The sequence below is a fragment of the Talpa occidentalis genome, unplaced genomic scaffold (assembly GCF_014898055.3).
Source record: "Talpa occidentalis isolate TD23 unplaced genomic scaffold, MPIMG_talOcc4v2.1 talOcc4.2, whole genome shotgun sequence".
Lineage (NCBI taxonomy): Eukaryota > Metazoa > Chordata > Mammalia > Eulipotyphla > Talpidae > Talpa > Talpa occidentalis.
Genome location: NW_023602073.1, coordinates 72346309 through 72363955, shown reverse-complemented (window position 1 = coordinate 72363955; position 17647 = coordinate 72346309). Strand labels below are relative to the sequence as shown.

The 17647-nt window shown below is 36.4% G+C and overlaps 1 protein-coding gene across 1 annotated transcript in view; it reads right to left on the bottom strand.

The window, feature by feature from the left end:
* The window catches only part of EFHC1 (EF-hand domain containing 1), a 44634-nt gene that overhangs the window by 8655 nt on the left and 18332 nt on the right, over positions 1 to 17647 (bottom strand). Inside the window, exons 6-9 of the mRNA XM_037519862.2 lie at positions 15792 to 16012; positions 10955 to 11095; positions 5770 to 5983; positions 5220 to 5367 (exon numbers count right to left, since the gene is read on the bottom strand). Coding sequence (XP_037375759.1) covers positions 5220 to 5367; positions 5770 to 5983; positions 10955 to 11095; positions 15792 to 16012 — 724 coding nt within the window. The remainder of the gene's footprint in view (positions 1 to 5219; positions 5368 to 5769; positions 5984 to 10954; positions 11096 to 15791; positions 16013 to 17647) is intronic.

The following is a 17647-nucleotide window of genomic DNA, read 5'->3' as shown; positions in this document are numbered from 1 at the left end:
TAAGCTGAAACATCTGTTGAATTATTAAATAATGATGACAAGATATCATTAGGTTGGGAAATAATGACCTTTAGGAAAGCAATTTATGAAGAATGTCTGAATTTTGGAGCAGTTGGAAAGGAGGCAATTACAAACATAAAATAGAAGAATTAAATTTGGAGAAGTGGGCACTACTTACTCTGACAAGAAGGTAAAGAGAGGATGAGTGATAGTACAGAAACACTCAAAGGTGAAGAGTGGGAAAACTGTAGAAGCTGACATTGGATCATATTTGAGACCGACTGCAAAGTGAATATGGAAGCGCTTGGGCTGAAAAAAAATGGGAAAAAATTAGAGTATCTGGAAATGTCTACATGGGGAGGGTGGGTGGAAGTGAAGTGGGTCATTGAACAGAGGAGAAGGGTCCTCTTCAAGCTGAAGAGCACAAATGGGCTAACAGAACAAGAATACTGTAAATGAACACATGGTCAGGGGGAGGATTATGCTACTCACACATGGAGATTACATGTTGAGGAGCACATTGATGAGCCCTTGTAATCCATGAGGCTGACTTTGACATACTGTAATGGGTACCCCTGACCCAAAAAGAACTTAGATGACATTAATACTCAATTACCAGTGCACTATTTTAATTTTCTGGTTCAGAGGAAGAAAATTACTAGCTCTACATTTTACCATCTTGTAACTGATACAAAAAATTGACACTTGATACAAGTTCTCAGTCCTGACAAATAGTCAGGATCCCCTTTCATTACTCTAAGCAATAAGAAGTCATACAAAGGGTTCGTATTTTCTCACAGCAAGATTTTTTTTTTAACCAGATAGAGAATGTTAGGTACCACAGACAGAATGGCTGGAAGATGTGGAAGCATTACATGTAGGTTTGTATCATCTTCATTTTCTCTCACTCATCTCTAAGATTGAAACAAGAATAACAGTGGATCTCAACTCAGAACTGGGACTTTCTTTACTTTTACTGGTATCTTATTGTAAGTGCCATAGAACTATCTTTCCTTCATTACAAAATTGGAAGGAAAAGAAAATTCTACCTGGTAGTATGTTAAAGCAAGATTTCCAGAATTGCTGGTATATGCACAAACACGGGGAAATTATAGAAACACACTTCTGAAAAGTACTTGAATTAATTGTATGGCCATATGACCTTAGTGCTGCCTCGACAACAAACTGTCTAGACCATTTGGCTCCCACTTTCCAAGACAGATGCCATACTTCATTAGTCCTGAGACAAATTATTTTTCAGATTTTTTACATCTCTGGAATTAGAATGCATTTTTAATTGATGGTGAATATAATTTATAATTGACAGCTTTTTCTTTCTTAATATAAAGTAACACCATGAATTTATTTTCATTTTATGTTTATAAATTATTTACTTCCTTTATATAATCAAAGGAATGAAGCATTTCTTTCACAGCTTTTCCTCTCATGAAACCTCCAACACCATTCCTCATTCTCCCTACTGCACTACTACACTAAAAATAGGGACATAAGCAGAAGCAGCCCCTCAACAGTATCTACCCAACTACCAGCATCTGTACCCACCCACCCTGTCCCTCCTGATGGTTACCATAGATCACGTTTCAAAGGGTAATCCCAGGACACCTGAAGGTTCTTGAGTCCCTTTTTGGGGTCTGTGAGTTTAAAACTATTATAATATAATAAATCGTTATTTGCTTTTTAGCTCTTGTTTTCTCACAAATGCATGGTGGGGGGAGTGTTCCAAAGGTTACATAACTAATGATATCATTAGATATAGAAGTCTGAATGCAGAAGCAGGTGAAAACCCAGCTATCTTCTATTAATAAAGTCAGACATTAAAGAGACTTAAAAAATGTAAAAAAAAAAATCGCCACTCTTCTCACTAATTTTTTTTTGGAAATCCAGTTGTTTTTCATAAAAAAAAGTCATTTGTATTAACATAAAATGAGTTTATTATTGTTTTTTAAAGCAAATTTAAAAGAATTTAAAAAACACATGTACTTTCCAAAATGGTAAATATCAATAGCTATAAAACTCTTTGAGGTTCTCAAGAACCTCAGGAACCCCACAGAGCATAGGTTTGAGGACCACTGCCAGAGAGGAAGGCTTTTAGTGAAAGCCAATTCCTCCAGTTGTGTACTAACCCTATTCTTTTCCACATATTCATAAATCCCCCAACAGACACATTTATCATTATTTCCCTTATGCAGACTCACTCCCAGTTACATTCAAGAATGCTGTTATTTATTCTTTCAAAAATAAACCAAAAATCCATTTTCTTGACTCCATTTCATCTTCCAGCTACTGCGCCATTTCTCTGTTCCATTTGCAATAAACCTGCTCTAAAGGATTATCTATATTTCCAGTTTCAAATTCCTCTCCTTATTCTCTTTTAAATCTAATCCCATCATGTTTTCCTACTTTTCCCATTCCACTGACATACCTCATCAGCCCCCCCCCGCCCCGCCCCTCAATCCCCCATTGCTAGATCCAGCTGTCACACAATGAATCATTGTCTTCCTTGATATACAGGCAATTCTTCTTTTGCGTGGTTCCCATATGCATGAATTTCAATTACCACCTTTTAGTTTAGTGGCCTAGTCCCTCAATAATAAGTTCAAGTTTCAGTTACCACAATCTATTAATAAAGCACAAATACACTGTCAGATTTTCAGCCCACTAATCAGTCCACAGTTGACACGTGCACATAGTGATTACTGACAATCATACCAAAGTCTACAGGGCACCTGTTTTTCAATCCATACACAGACTGCAAGGTTTATAGCTATGTTGTCTCCTCATCTCTCAGGGATAAACCCCCATGACATTTTACAAAAATGAATACATGAAACAGGGAATTGACCAAGAAAGGTAAAAGTGCAGTAAAGAAACAAAAAACAATAATGCTGGAAGTAAAATTCAAATCAAGCAAAATGGAGGTATGGAAGAAACAAATGGGGAAAGGCAGACACTGCTGCATTTGAGAGACCTCAATAAGCAGCCAGGAACAGTCAACTTTTGACAGAACTGAGGGAAGTGGCTGGAATGAAAAGGATGACGTGATCCCACAAGCTAGCAAAAAATATCACACCAAAAGACCCCTCAGAGATATTTCACCATCACTGAAGAAAGGCTAGGCTTATTATTTTTGCTTTTTGAAATAAAAAATAATAAGATCTTGGAAGTTGATCCAATCTTAAAAAAAGGAAGACAATTTGTCAAGGTGTGGAAAAAATGTCTGCTCTGTACCATAAGTTATGATGAAAAGAAGTCAAAGATTGTTCAAATAATACTTGATAGGATTTTTACAAAAAATAAAATAGTTTTCAATGTTGCCAATATTTTAAACTATAGATTAAATATTAAATAAAAATAAAAATAATAAAAATATTAAATAAAAATATTAAATAAAAATTAAATTTTATTTAATTGAAATAGTAAATAAAATTTACTATTTTTTTTCATTTTTTATATATTTGTAACCATCAGAGTTTTTGTGTTGTGAAAAAAATGTTTAAAGGTCACAGAATAATAGTAAATTTTCTCTTCAATGATTAGGACGGCTCTACCCGGCCATTTTTGAAGTCCTGCATTGCTGTGTTGGGGGGGTGTGGGGGGGTACTGTCTGCACTTTCTTCATTTGGCTTCCAGGATACGACACCCATGTGTTTTTCTTCTCCCTCACCGATTGTCCTATCTCAGCTACTAGTATTGGTGGCCTCCGTCCTTAGAGCTAGTCTCCTCATGTACACCAACTCCCTTAGATTTTACCTAGTTCTATGACTTAAAATGAAATTTATATACCAACAACTCCCACATTTATATCTCCAGCTCAGACATTTCCCCTGAACTCCAGATCAATATACCTGAGAGATGGTTTGATATCTCTACTGGGATATCTAACGGGTATTTTAACTAGTATATCCAGATATGAAATCTCCACCTCACCACCCAGCAAGAAAAACCCTTCCTCCACCCATAATGTACATCTTCCTCATCTCAGTTAATGGCAACTCCTTTCTGGCAATTGCTGAGACAAAAACCTTGGACAAAAACCTTAACTACTCTTTCTCTTATGTCCTCTGTATAATGTCTTAAATCCTATTGGGTCTGCCTTCAAAATATGGCCCAAATCAGCTTTTTCCCCAGTCTTCACTAATATGACCCTCATCAAGGCACCATCATCTGTTGCCTGATTACTGCAATGCTTTCCTAACTAATCTCCCTCCAAATTTATTCTTAACCTCATAGCTAGGGTAGTTCTTTCAAAACATTTGTCAAACTTTGCCACTCCTCTACTCAGTGTCTTCACAATGTCTCCCTCTCCATTTCACTCAGAGAAAAGTCAACATTTTCCCAAAGACCTAGTACATCCTACACAATCTGGTCCCTTGTTACTTTTCTAATTTTATCTTCTATTCCTTTTCCTGTCACTCATTCCATTCTAGTCAGTTTCAAATGCTTACCTTTTGCCAGTCCCTTAAGTAATCTAGGCATGATAGCACTCACAATTCCTTCTTTCTAGAAAGTTTTTTTTTAAGATTTATTTATTTATGCATACAAGAGCTGGGGTACAGGCCAGATGTGTGGGAGGGTGAGAGGATTCACTAGAGACAGAGTGGGGAACAGAACAGGCAGACCGACTGAAATACACTGCTGAGGGGAGGAGGGGGTGAGACAGGAGAGGTCTGCTTTGCCATGTGGGTAGCTCCCTGGCCGTCTGGGTTCCGAACTCGTGCTGCAGAGGCTTCGGATTGCTTCATAGTGCAATGCTTAACCCCTTGCGCTACCAGGGAGGCCTGAAAGTTCTTTCTTAAGACATATACACTGCAAACTCCCTTACCTTTAAGTATTTGCTCAATGTCACCTTCTCAAGATATAACCACCTCTCCCAGTAACTGCAATCTACCAACTGCCTCCTGAAATCCTTCCAACCTTTATTTTGCTCCATTTCTGCATAACACTCATCACCTAAGAAACTATATAACTTACTTGTGTTGTTATACAGCCAGCTTAAGTCAGTGTAGAAGGCCAACTCTGTGAGGGCAGCAACTTATATAATAATGTTGAGAAAGTTCCAAGTTACTATATTGGACCCAGAGACATTCTGTGTATGTCTAATAACTTCAAACATCTAAAATGGGATTATCCATTCATTTTAATCGAGAAATATTTCCTGAATAACTCTTATGTGCCAAAGCCTAGGTGGTCAAACATACTTTGCCAGTTCTGTTGCAGGAGCTTGCTGTTTTTGAAAGTGGTTCTGAACTGACAAGAGTGCTTCTGGTGAATACTGGGCAGCGTTGCTCTCCATGTACTTCAAAACATACTCATCTGTATCAAGGATGGTGAACCTGTGGCCAAATACTGGGGAGAGGGTAGAAACATGTTTAGCTTGGTTATGTTTCTATCAGGCAATTAGGAGTAAAATAATACTGATCCTCCAGTGACATTCACACACACACATTTATGACCTAGACTAATGAACTTTTTCAATCGCTCTCTAAACTAAATAGTCGTTTTCTCAGTGTTTAGGAAACTCAGGGTTAAATCTACAGCTTACAAATATAACCAATTTAGAGTTTAATTGCTAAGAAAGGAAAAAAAGACACCATACAACATATGTTGCCACATATATGAGAATATTACTTTTGTCTCAGTTGGAATACAGCCCAACTGCTTCTTGAGTTAATTGAATTAAATTCCAACTAAGAAGGAGCCCTTCACTTACCTGGCTAGCAGGGAAGCCTAAGCTGAGTCTAGACCTACCCTCAATCACAGCACCAATGAAGAAGTCGCTAGGGCCATAGTAGTCGGGGTATTCCAACGAAGAGAATGGCTTCAGAACTTTTGTTCTGCCAAGGTACTTGCCACCAATTATACCAGAATTGCGAACAGGAGGCTCAAAGATACTGATCATGTCCGTGGCTAGAAAATAAGATAAGACAAATCGGCGGTCTTTGTCTTCTGGGATGGGGGATTCCTAGAAAGGTGAAAAGAGGATATCATGAAGGTTCATGATCTATCTCGATGCTTCCAAACGTAAATGCCTACAGAAACTGGGCATAAACATAAGCCCAACATATAAATTATAATATAAATGAATGGTTTGAGGGATTCCGTGACTTGGAAAGTATATGCCTCATCTAATGAAGGCTGCCCCAACTCAACTTCAGTTGGTTGTAGCCTTGTGGGAAGGCAGGACTAATGTTGCGAGATCTTCCAATTCTTCATGAGAAGATAGAAATCTGGATTACTATTTAAAACCCCTGATTTTAAAATGTTGACTTCAATTCTTTCAAAGCAACATGTAGCCAAACAAAACACGTATACGGGCTACATTCTGCCCAGAGCCTGCCTGTTTGAGACCTCTTGGCTGACATTTTGTTCAACTTCACGGCAACAAGATGGTTATTCAAACTTTGGTTCTTTAAACAAATCTATTTATACATGTAATTTTCACAGGAATATTTGTGAAGAAAGGACTCAGTAATACAAAATCATAGACAAGACTTTTTCTGTAATAAATCAAATCACTGGATCCCTGAGAAATAAATTCCAAATACAACAAGCCTAATATAGACATGCTTATTCTTAACTAAAACCCTTTCATATTGTAACTTCAGCACATACTTTCATTCAGACCATGAAATTACTTGTGTAGTAATTTCTTGTTTATCATAGAAAGTAACTGAGTTTCCTTTTAGTGAAATAATCACCAAAAAAAGTTTCTAAACTTTATTTTGATAATAAAAAATGTAAACACATACCCCTACTATAGATAATAAAAACCAAATCATATCCCTTCTCTGCTCTCAAACCTCCAGATGACTCTCATTGTACTTAGAATAAAATGCAAAGTCCTGAGCAGGGCAATCATTCACCCTGGCAGGAAAGAGTGTTTTAAACTGAAAAAAAAAAAAAAATTCAATTTTCTTTATTTTGCATCTTTGGAAAAATACAACAGAAAAGATCTCACGTTCTTCTCAGTATATATCAAGGGGTTCACAATAAAGTTTAGACTTACAGGAAAGCTGCATAAATAATAGAAAATTCTCATACTTCCACAAGCTTCTTCTAACATTAACATTAACATCATCACAACCATAGTACAACTAATAAACCCAAGAAAATAACAAACCAAATGTTATCAACTATTGAGTGAAACTACTGTCCTTATTCCAATTTCACCTGTTTTACACTTTCGTCCTTTTGTTTCAGGAAGCTATACATTTAGTCCTTATTACTGTTTAATCTACAATCTGTGAGCTTCTCAGTCTGCCTCTAACTTTAATGACTTGGACACTTTTGAAATGTACTGGGCAATTCTTTTGTTGACTATCCTTCATGCAGCTCATTTTAGCATCTTTGGCAAAATACTACAGAAAAGGTATCCTACCTTCTCAGCCAGATAAGGGGTTCACAGTATCAGTGTATGTCATGTGTGATGTTGCCCTTGATCACTTGGTTAAGATGTCTGATGGGTTTCTCCCCTGTAAACTACCACCTTCACCTTTGCAGTTAAATATCTTGAGGAAGATAATCTGAAACTATGAAAATCCTGGTTCTCCTCAAAGGTTTTCTCACTATCAGTTTTTAAAACAAGCACTGCTTTTTGTATCACACTAAAAAAAATTTCCCTGCTACAGCTAACTTAATTTTACAGATACATTTTATTACCATTAAGAAATTTTATAGTTTGGTCTTTCACATTTAAATCTTCAATCCAGTCAAAACTGACTTCTATTTTTAGTGGGCAACTTTTTTCTTTTTTCCCCATAGGGATGTTTTAATTGTTCCGGTATCATTTATTGAAAAGACTTTCCTTTGTCAGTCCCTCTGCAGTACCATGTTTGTCATATAGCTTAAGTGTTGATTTTATTCCATTGGTCAATTTTCTATCTTTGTACCAATATCACCCGTAATTACAATATTCTGAAACCATAGATCAGTTTGGGGTGAATATCTTTATAATGTTGAGTTTTCTAGCCAATGAATACATTGTATTCCTTCATTTATTTTGGTCTTTTTTCATTTCTCTCAATAACATTTTAGTTACAACACACCTTTTGTTTGATTTATTACTAAAAATGTAATATTTTTGATGCTTTGATAAATGGCATTTTTCTGACTTCACTTTTTGTATGTTGCCATTTATACATTAACTTTACCAATATATAATGTAGATTCTATTTGATTTTCTATATATACAATCACTCATTTTAAAAAGTGACAGTTTTATTTCATCCTTTCAATTCCTATTCCTTTGATTTCTCTTATTATTTTATGCTCTAGCTAGGACCTCCAGCACAATGATGACTAGAAGAGGGATAGAGAGCCGTTTTGCCTTGTTCCTAATCTCAGAGAAATCACTTTCAACATTTCACCACTAAGCGTGCCGCTTGCAGATTTTTGGTAGATATCCTTTATCAGACAAAGGAAATTCTCTTTTATGCTCTATTTACGAAGAGTTTTATTTTAAAACCATAATAGATAAATTTTATCAAATACTTTTCTGCACCTAATTTCTCTTTAATTCCATTACTATGATAATCTTTCAAAGCTGAAATCCTTTTTAGCTTTTAGTTCTCTGCTGAAATTCTCAATTCTGCCTTTATCTCCTTAAACAAATTAAATACACTTTTTTTTTTTTTTTTTTTTTTTTTTTTTATAGAGGCATGCTTTATTTATTTGTTTGCTGGTTTCTTTGTTTGTTTTGTTTATACATGCACTGGGTACAGTCAGAAGCGCGGGAGGGCGAGAGAATTCACCAGAGCCAGAGCGGGGAGCAGAGCAGGCAGAAGGACCAAATTAAATACACTTTTAAAGTCTGACTTTGATTAAACCAGTATTCGAAACCCTTATGAATCTACTTCTATTGTCTATTGTTTCTATTCCCTTTCCTTCAATGCCCTGTGTCTGGACATTGTATAATAGTTTTTTTTTTTTTTTTTGAACAAGTAACATACATTGTATTTCTTAAATTGTTTACAGAAATAATTTGAAATCTATGGTGATGCTATCTTTAGAGAATTTATATTTGCATCTGCTAGACACATGGGGGTATTACTCTTCCAGATTATTTTAACCTGATTCTGGAACTGAGATAATTCAGGACTTAGATATTTCAAAGTCAGACAAATAGTCCTTTCAAGGATTAGCCATATGTGTACTAAAGCACAAAGAGTTTACTAAGGTTTGTCCTTGATAGACCCTAGTTTGCAATGTTTCCCTTCACGGGTACTTCTTCTAGAATCAGCAAATAATTCCAAGGGAAAAATAGTTCCATTTGCCAGGCTCATTTCATTGGCCTTCAGTAGTCTCCTGCTTCTTGCTCAGTGAGTCTTTACAACTTGTTATTCAGCACCTTCAAGTAGTAGTATACATGCAGTGTGTGTGCGTGCACACACACTCACACACACACACACTCTCTCTCTCTCTCCAGTTGTTGTCCTAAGCAAGAGGGTTAATTCAAATTATCTAGTTTATCATTGTCAGAAACAGAAGTCCTCTACCACCAACTCTTCACCCTTTTGTACAGATCACATTTGCCCATGCTATTTGCACACATAGAAGAAAGCTGTGAATACAATGTATTCTTTCTCCTTATTTAGCAATATCTAACATAATTAGTAGCAATTTTTACAATTGATTATAGAATAACTTTTCTAGGATTTTTAGGTATGGAAGGTAGTTTACAATCATAATTTATAAACTCATGCCAGTCCTATGCCCTTTTCATAGCCTAAGCATTATATTGGTTCTTGATCAAAGGAATGCTGGGTAAATAGTCAAAAGGCTTAATTCTGGCGCTGCCTCTGCCTTAGCATCATTGAGAACTGGAGCAAGTCAATTAGCCTCTCTGATTCTTATGTTTTGAAACATAAAATGGCATAATATCATATTACCAACTATTAGAGAGTACATTTGTAAATATGTTTAAATAAATTAATTCACTAATTCAAACTTTATTGAACCTATAAAATCTAGAAAGACATGATCTTGCCCTTAAGGAGTTTGTAGTTACTATATCAAAAATTTATTAAGTATCTTGAATTTTAATGGTAACTCAAAGAACTTAACAGTGATGCAAAATCTTCATTAATCAGAATTCATAGGGTACGGAGTGTTCTAGTTGGCCTAGAGTTTGTTTGAACTCATTTCTTTTTAAGTTTTGTTCAATATTTTTCTAAAATATGTCAGTCAATCATGTTTTTATTTAAAAATTTTCTGATACATTTATAGTTTGAAAAATCACCTACCCATCCCTCTCCACTCACAATTTCTATTCCCAGAAATAACCTACTTCCATATTTCTTATTTTTGTCCATATTTCTAAATAAAATGCTTATATTCCTATTTCTACTTAGTTTTCCCCTATTTTAAAGATATCATACTTTCAATCCTATCAGGTAATCCAGCTAGTGAGTGGCATATTCAGCATTAGAATTTATGTCTATTTCCAACTCCATGCTCTTAACCATTAACTATATATGTGCTCTTAAAGGCAACAGCTATTAAATTGGTATGGTTGCATATATCACATTTAATAACTATGAGATGCATCAAGCTAGATATCCTAAGTAATACTAAAAAATTTGTGAGACATAGTTCCTGCCCTCAAGGAAAGCATAGCACATGGGAAAGGCATACAAATATACAAATAATTTAAATATGTAAGATTCACAATTGCTAAATAAAAAAGGCCAAAAAAAAAAGGTGTGGCCAAATTTGAGGGTAATGGGAGAGATTAACCATCTATGAAAGATTTAGGGGGAGGATAGGACTTGAGATAGGTCTTGGTTCAGGGGCACCATACTTACTACTATCTGACCTGCCAATGCTTCTAAAGTAAACACATAACTCTGACAGCTCTGACTCTACAGCTTACAGACAAAATGAATACCTGTGCATAGTCTTAAGTACAGAATCTTAAAATTAAAATTATCCTCACCAGTGCAGCCAAATAACGAAGAACCTTGTTATCATTCACCAGCAGTTTAATAACATCTTTTTTTGGAGCTTTTGGAATAAGAACAAAGCAATTCTGAGCAGAGTCTTCAACTAATCCATAGCCATTATAGGGAGGTAATTCCTGAAGAATGAAGAAAGCAAGAAAACAGGTATTTGTGTTAAAATTACATTAAAGGTAACAAAGTTTCTTTGAAAAAAATCTAGAATACATTTTTTCAAAAGCAATTTCTATATATACAAATGTCAGAAAAAAAACATGGAATAACCTGTCTGTATTTATGGATTTTACATGGTGATCACTCTAAGTGGTCAAAGAAATGACAAATGATGCTCCAAAGTAACCGCCAGAGCTAGACTGAAACTATTGCTGATGTGCATTTACCCTTTACTGCCAAAGCAGGGACTGGCCCTACTCCAGGTCCCCATTCCTGCCCTTGCATTGTTCCTTGCCCAGTGAAGCCCATGGATCTGCCTATAACTTTGGGCTGAGGGTGTGGGCCTCAGCCTGGCAGATCTGGCAACTTTTCTCAGCTCACCCAAAATGTGTATGTGTATCTGTTAGAATTCTGGAAGAGGTGGTCTGGACTGAGTTCAAGCTACTTTTTTTTTTTTTTTTTTTCATATTTACCTCTGTATTTCTGTTGACCTCGAAAAATAAGCAACCAATTATTTTACCAGCAAAATGGGTTTATTCATAAACATCACCTAAAAGCAGTTGGAAAGTGCAGTTTCATGGAGAAATATACGCACATTTCCCCAGAAGAAAAAAACGAGAGCTTTATGAAGTTGGGAAGGGTATTCTCATCGGTTGAACTGTTGCTTGGGAAAGAGTCTCTTCCTCCTCCACTAGGGCAGCAAAGCAGCATCACTTCTGTTTGGATTCTATAGAGTGAGCTGATGACAACTCTCTTCTCACCTTCTGACCCCATGCAAATGAGGTTTCTGTATATTAATGTTTACATTTTCTAGCATTTTTATTTCTTGATTTTCTCTCACTAAGCAGAGCTGACAGCCATATCTTACCAGGAATTCACACTGTGTCCTCACAGGACTCTCCCTTCTTTGTGAAAGGCCAAACTCAAGAAACCAAAGCAAATTTCAAATGCAGAAGGTAAATTTGGTGAGTTACATGAAAGTATAAGGTGAACTTAAATTTTTCATTCAGGTTTTATGAGGAGCTAAAAGCATCACTCTAGGATGCTAGCATTTGTTTTCCCTAAAACTTTAGTTTTTCCTCTGTCTCACCAATGTTAGGCAGACTACAGCAGAATTCTTTTTCTGTAACTCCTTTTTGTTATGGTTTCACAGAAAACTCAACTTGTATCATACTTTTCACTTGTAGTTACCTTCTCCAAATCTTTTTATGTACTGTATTCAGGCACATCAACAAGTCAGTCTATGTGATCCCTGATAGCTTCTGTTGACCTCAAATAAAAGCAGTCAGTAATTCCAACCACAAAGAGGATTTATTTGAAAACAAAACAACAGAAGAAAGTACAGATTGGAGAGGGTGTTCATGGTGAGATCCATGTGCACTTCTGGAATCCAAGAAAAACAGCCCCCTAAGTTACCCCTGAGGACCTCTCTTTCAGTTCCACTGAAGGTAGAAGCAGTGGGAGATGCAGGGCATCTTATATCTGTCATTTGATGTTGGGCTCCATAGTCTGATGATTTATACAAGTATGGGAACCCTTTCTAGCCTCCTGACCTCATTCAAATAGGACTCTAAATATTAATGTCCATACATCTGTCACAAGTTGGGTATTTCCTCAAAAACCAGTGGCTGCCATGGTCATCTAAGGTACAGTGCTTGGAACACTGACCCCTTAACTACTTCCTGGAGCTGTAGTTAATGTAATCATCAAGACATGGATCCAGTAGATGGACAATGACCTAATTTGCTCTAAAAGCAAAACCACTATTCAATGAATATGCAAGTTGCCACAAAGGGACTTTGGGTGAGACATGACCAGCTAACATTGGAGGTAGTCTGGAGGCTAGGCAGAAATACACAGTGGTGGCACCTAAACTTGCTTTATACTAGAACTATCACTCAATGAAAGCAGCCTGTTTGGGGGATGGGGTGGAGGTTGAGGGATTTTTGAAACTGGGAGGTAAGCCTCTGAGTAACATCCTTTCAAATTCCTTTTATGTTTCAACAGGTTTCTACCTGTTTTTCCTGAATGGCACCTCATATCCCCTGCTTAGAATGAAGACCTTCCCAAAATATCAGCCTATATGCCTTGGGGTCCTGGCACCTTGCTGCTCATACTCCAAGCTGCTACTTGGGTCGTGTTCTAAGCCAGGTGAGCCACTCCTCTGACTAAATACATTATCAGTTCTAGATACTCCTGCTCAGATGATCCTTCCACTAGAATTTCTGCCCACCTATCTTAACAAAGCAAGGACACATGGAGTCAGAGGTCCATAATCCTTCAGATATTGTTTTCAGAGACCAGCTCCACAGCAGATTAGCTCTCCTAGTCCTGGAGTCTTCCCGTTTTCTACCAGCATGTCTCCAGATGGAGCCAGCCTGAGATAAGATATATCTGGCCATTGGAACTATGCTAACTTATTCCTGATCTAGCAAATTAACCGGGCCTATGGTTGTCATGATTCTGATATTGAATATATTCCCTTCATATCTGCTTCCATCCTTGACCACTGGATTGACTTTAGCTTTATCCCTCTAGACCCCGCCATGGTCTCCTATTCCTGCTTTCCAACTTCATAGCTCAAGGTTTAAATGATTGACATGCAATGACTAAAGAGAGCTAAAAGTTTTTGCTGTTTGGTAAGTAGGGTGCTCCTACTCATTTCCAGTAAGAAGAGTGCACCACCAAGTTGCAATCTCTATCCCACCTCTTGACTAGATAAGACCCCTTTTTGTAAGAATGTTTTACATTTAATAGACCCATCCTGTACTTTACAATACAAAGTCAAGTGATATGTTAGACAAGTCTTTTAGAACCAACATTTCATAAAAAATGACAGAGAAAGATTTGAATTTTAGTACGCTATGAGTGATATCTAACAAAACTGCCATGAACCAAAGTTGATACTGTGCAGTCCCATCCATGGGACTGCCCAAGTTACACTGTGTGTATATACATACACACACACACACACACACACACATCCCCCCCAGGAACACAGGAAAGATGGTCAACCCTGCCTAGAACTTTAGAAGTCTTCTTAGAAAAGAGGAGACTTAGACTAAGTCTCGAAGGATTGAGAAAGAGACATATAAAGAAATAATGGAAAAGTACTTTAAGCAGGTGAAAGAACATCACGAAAAGCCCAGGAAAGTAGGATACTGTATTAGTATAAACACAAGATAACTTAGGATAACTGAAGCTAAGTGGAGGTAGTACGGGCAGCAGATGGAAGAACGGCATGGGTCTGGGCTGGAGGAATTCAATAATTCCATCCATTATTCATGTCTTTCTTTTGAGAAAAGAGCCCAGTGACATTATTTTATACACACAGTGGCAATATAAAGACGAGCCTCTGGTACTAATACCCTATTTAATCACGGGGAATAGGCAAAAGTATAACAAGCATCTATGCATTCAGTCCATGAAATTATATTTCAGATACTTCTTGAATTTGATGTATAATGTATGCTTTTTAAAACATGCAGTTCTCATTTGAAACACTAAAATATGTGACTTGGCTAAAATTCTCAAGGCTCAAGATTATTGGATTACTATTTCAGTGCATTAAAAGCACCATGTACTTACTCTCAGAGAGCAGGGACTTTTGTGGTGCAAAGAATTGAATTTTGTGGTTCAGTGTGATTTTAAGAAAAGCTATACAATGATAGAAAGCCATTTCCCAACACTGTCAATTAGTTAGTTTTTGTTTTCCTCCCAATCAATTTTTAAGTGAACGGGTTTGATAGGAATAATGAACTGTGCAGGGGTCTGGAATCTTATGAGATTTTTGAAATCAAAAATTTAAAAATACTATAAAAATAAGACAAGGCTTGGTATAAAAATGAAATTAAAACTACACCGAATAGTACAAAAAGCTCTCTTGTTCATCTACCACTTCTTTCCCTACCCCCTTCACCCCATTCCCACATGTTGACTGTTAACCACTGTTAACAGTATGGGTGGATATTATTTCAGGTCTTTTTCTCAGTAAGAAAAACAGACATTCCATGCAGTAATTTACAAAAATAGCATCATGTCATGTATACACATTCACTTAAAAATGTTATGGACAATTTTTCATATTAATATGCACAGATTTATTTTCTCTCTTTTTTCTTCTTAACCAGTCTTGTAGCTGCCTAATGGTATGAAATGGATATTTGATAATTTCTTTTGCCATCCTCCTTACACTTTATAATAAATAATGCTATAATATACATTCACACATACCTTTTTGTAGTTCCTAAACCAGGTTTTCTAGGTAAGTATGAATGTAATATTTTGAAAAAATTAAAAGTGATGACAATCTGCCCTTCAGGAAGGTTTTTCTTATTGACTCTCCTATTGACAACATATGAAAATGCCCTTTTCTTCACACCAGGGCAAACATTGACTATTGAGAGTCATTAAATCAAACAGATCTATAACCTCATTAATTTTACTCCCCTGTCTTTGATTATCAGTTAGATTGAAGGTCATTTTCTATGCTCATAAGTCATTTGTATTTCTTCTTTTGTGAACTGCTCTATTTCATATGCCATTCTATTTCGTTTGCCATTTTTAATTGGGTATTCACATCAGAGTTTTTGCTTTTTCCCCTTAAATTTCTCCATCAAAAGATTAATTCTCTCACTAGACTTAGAACAAGTGTTCCATTACCTGTTTTACAGGAGGTGGTTCCTTCTTGCTCACATCAATACAAGGTAAATCCGAGATACCAAATTTTTCTTTGTAATACTGTCGCGTGAATGGGTCACAGTCATAAATGAAGAATGTTCTCCCAAGGATGGTGAGAGGTTTCCCAACAATGAAGTCTTTGGCAGTATACCATTCCAACACCTCTTTATCAGAGATTTCCAGCACACACTGAGGGAAGTTCTCTAATATAGGACAGAGGAGTAAGAGAAAGGAATGAAGATGGGCAGATAATGACACACAACAGCCAGGCATTCTTGAGAAGCTGAGAGAGTACAGTCTTTTGATCTGGTCAAGGGCCAGGGACTCTTCTACATTTCCAGCAGAACATATGGTACAGCGTTTCCATCTGTTGACAGGACACATAAATAATATCCCATATGGTTTTCATAAAGTCTCTCTTCCATATTCAGCTCAAATGATCACTAAAGGTCACTTAGAAGAATTAGTGCTTAGAAGAAATCACTACAGGAGGAACGAATAAATGTCCTTCTACAAAGCAGACAAGAGGGATGGATCCAAGTCACCTAGCTTAATTTCCCATCCATTTATTCACTCATCCAACAAATTATTAGTGAGCACATCTCTCATTACTAGGTGCACTGTTAAACGCTGAGATGACATTAACAATACAGACACAATTCCAGAATTCCAGACTATTTGGAAAAAACACTGTTTAGGGGGATAGGTACTAAACAATTGTGATCACTGCTAATAGAATAGTCTGAGCTAGTCCTGAAGGAAGTGTAAGGGACAGAGAGTACAGAAATCTGGAAAATCAATAGATTTTCAAATGTAGAATCAACCTTGCATTTTGGGAGTAAATCCAATTTTGTCCCATATTTTATTAAAACTAAGAGTTGATTTGCTTAAGATGGTTTCTCTGTAGCTATATTCTGGTAAAGTGCCACATTGCCTACCTGTAACCACAAAGTTTGGCCCCAGAATCCCAATCACAGGGAGCATGACAGGTACACAGGTATTCTTCTAGTTGATAATTGCCAAGATGGGAAAATAGGAAGGCAGGTTAATCACACAAAAAGAAGAGCTGGTATTTTCCCAGTTAAGCATTTTTTAAGCCTCCAAACCTTCTCCCAGTGTCTACCCTACAAGATCCCTTTGAGTTGCCTCAGGAAGTGATGGGCAAAGGGGGACACATCTCTAACTCCATGAATTTTCCTTAGTAAACAATGTGCCAGGAGATCTGGGGAGAGTGTGTGTGTGTGTGTGTGTGTGTGTGTGTGAGTATCGCATTTGTGCGTGCACATGCACTGTCTAGCCATTCAGCTTTGTTTGTTCAACAATTGTTTTTTGCATACTTTTGAATTTCTTTTACTGACATTTTGTTTAGTTGCATATATGTTCATAAGTGAAATGGATTGAGTTTCTCTTGGTGCTTTTGGTTTTACTCGTCTTTTTAAATGAACGAATTGTTTCTTTTCTTTTTCACTGAATTTGTGTTCAGCTTAGAACTATCTGTCTTTAAATGTTTACCAAAACTCATCTGGAAAATTTTCTGGACCTGGTGTTTAATTTGTGGAAGACTTTTTAACTGATACTATTTTAATAATTAAAAACAGCTGGTTTCTATTTCTTCTTAAGTTAATTTTTAAAAATTTACTCATTTCATCTAAATTTTCAAATTTAGTGGCATAAAGTTCTTGGTATTAGTCTCTTATTTTCTGTTTAATACCTATTAATTTAAAAATACAGCTCCTCTTTCTATATTTAATATTGTACATGTATGCCTTCTTTCTTTTCTCCCTTGATAAATCTTGTCAATGGCTTGTCATTTTATTAGTCCTTACAAAGAAACAACT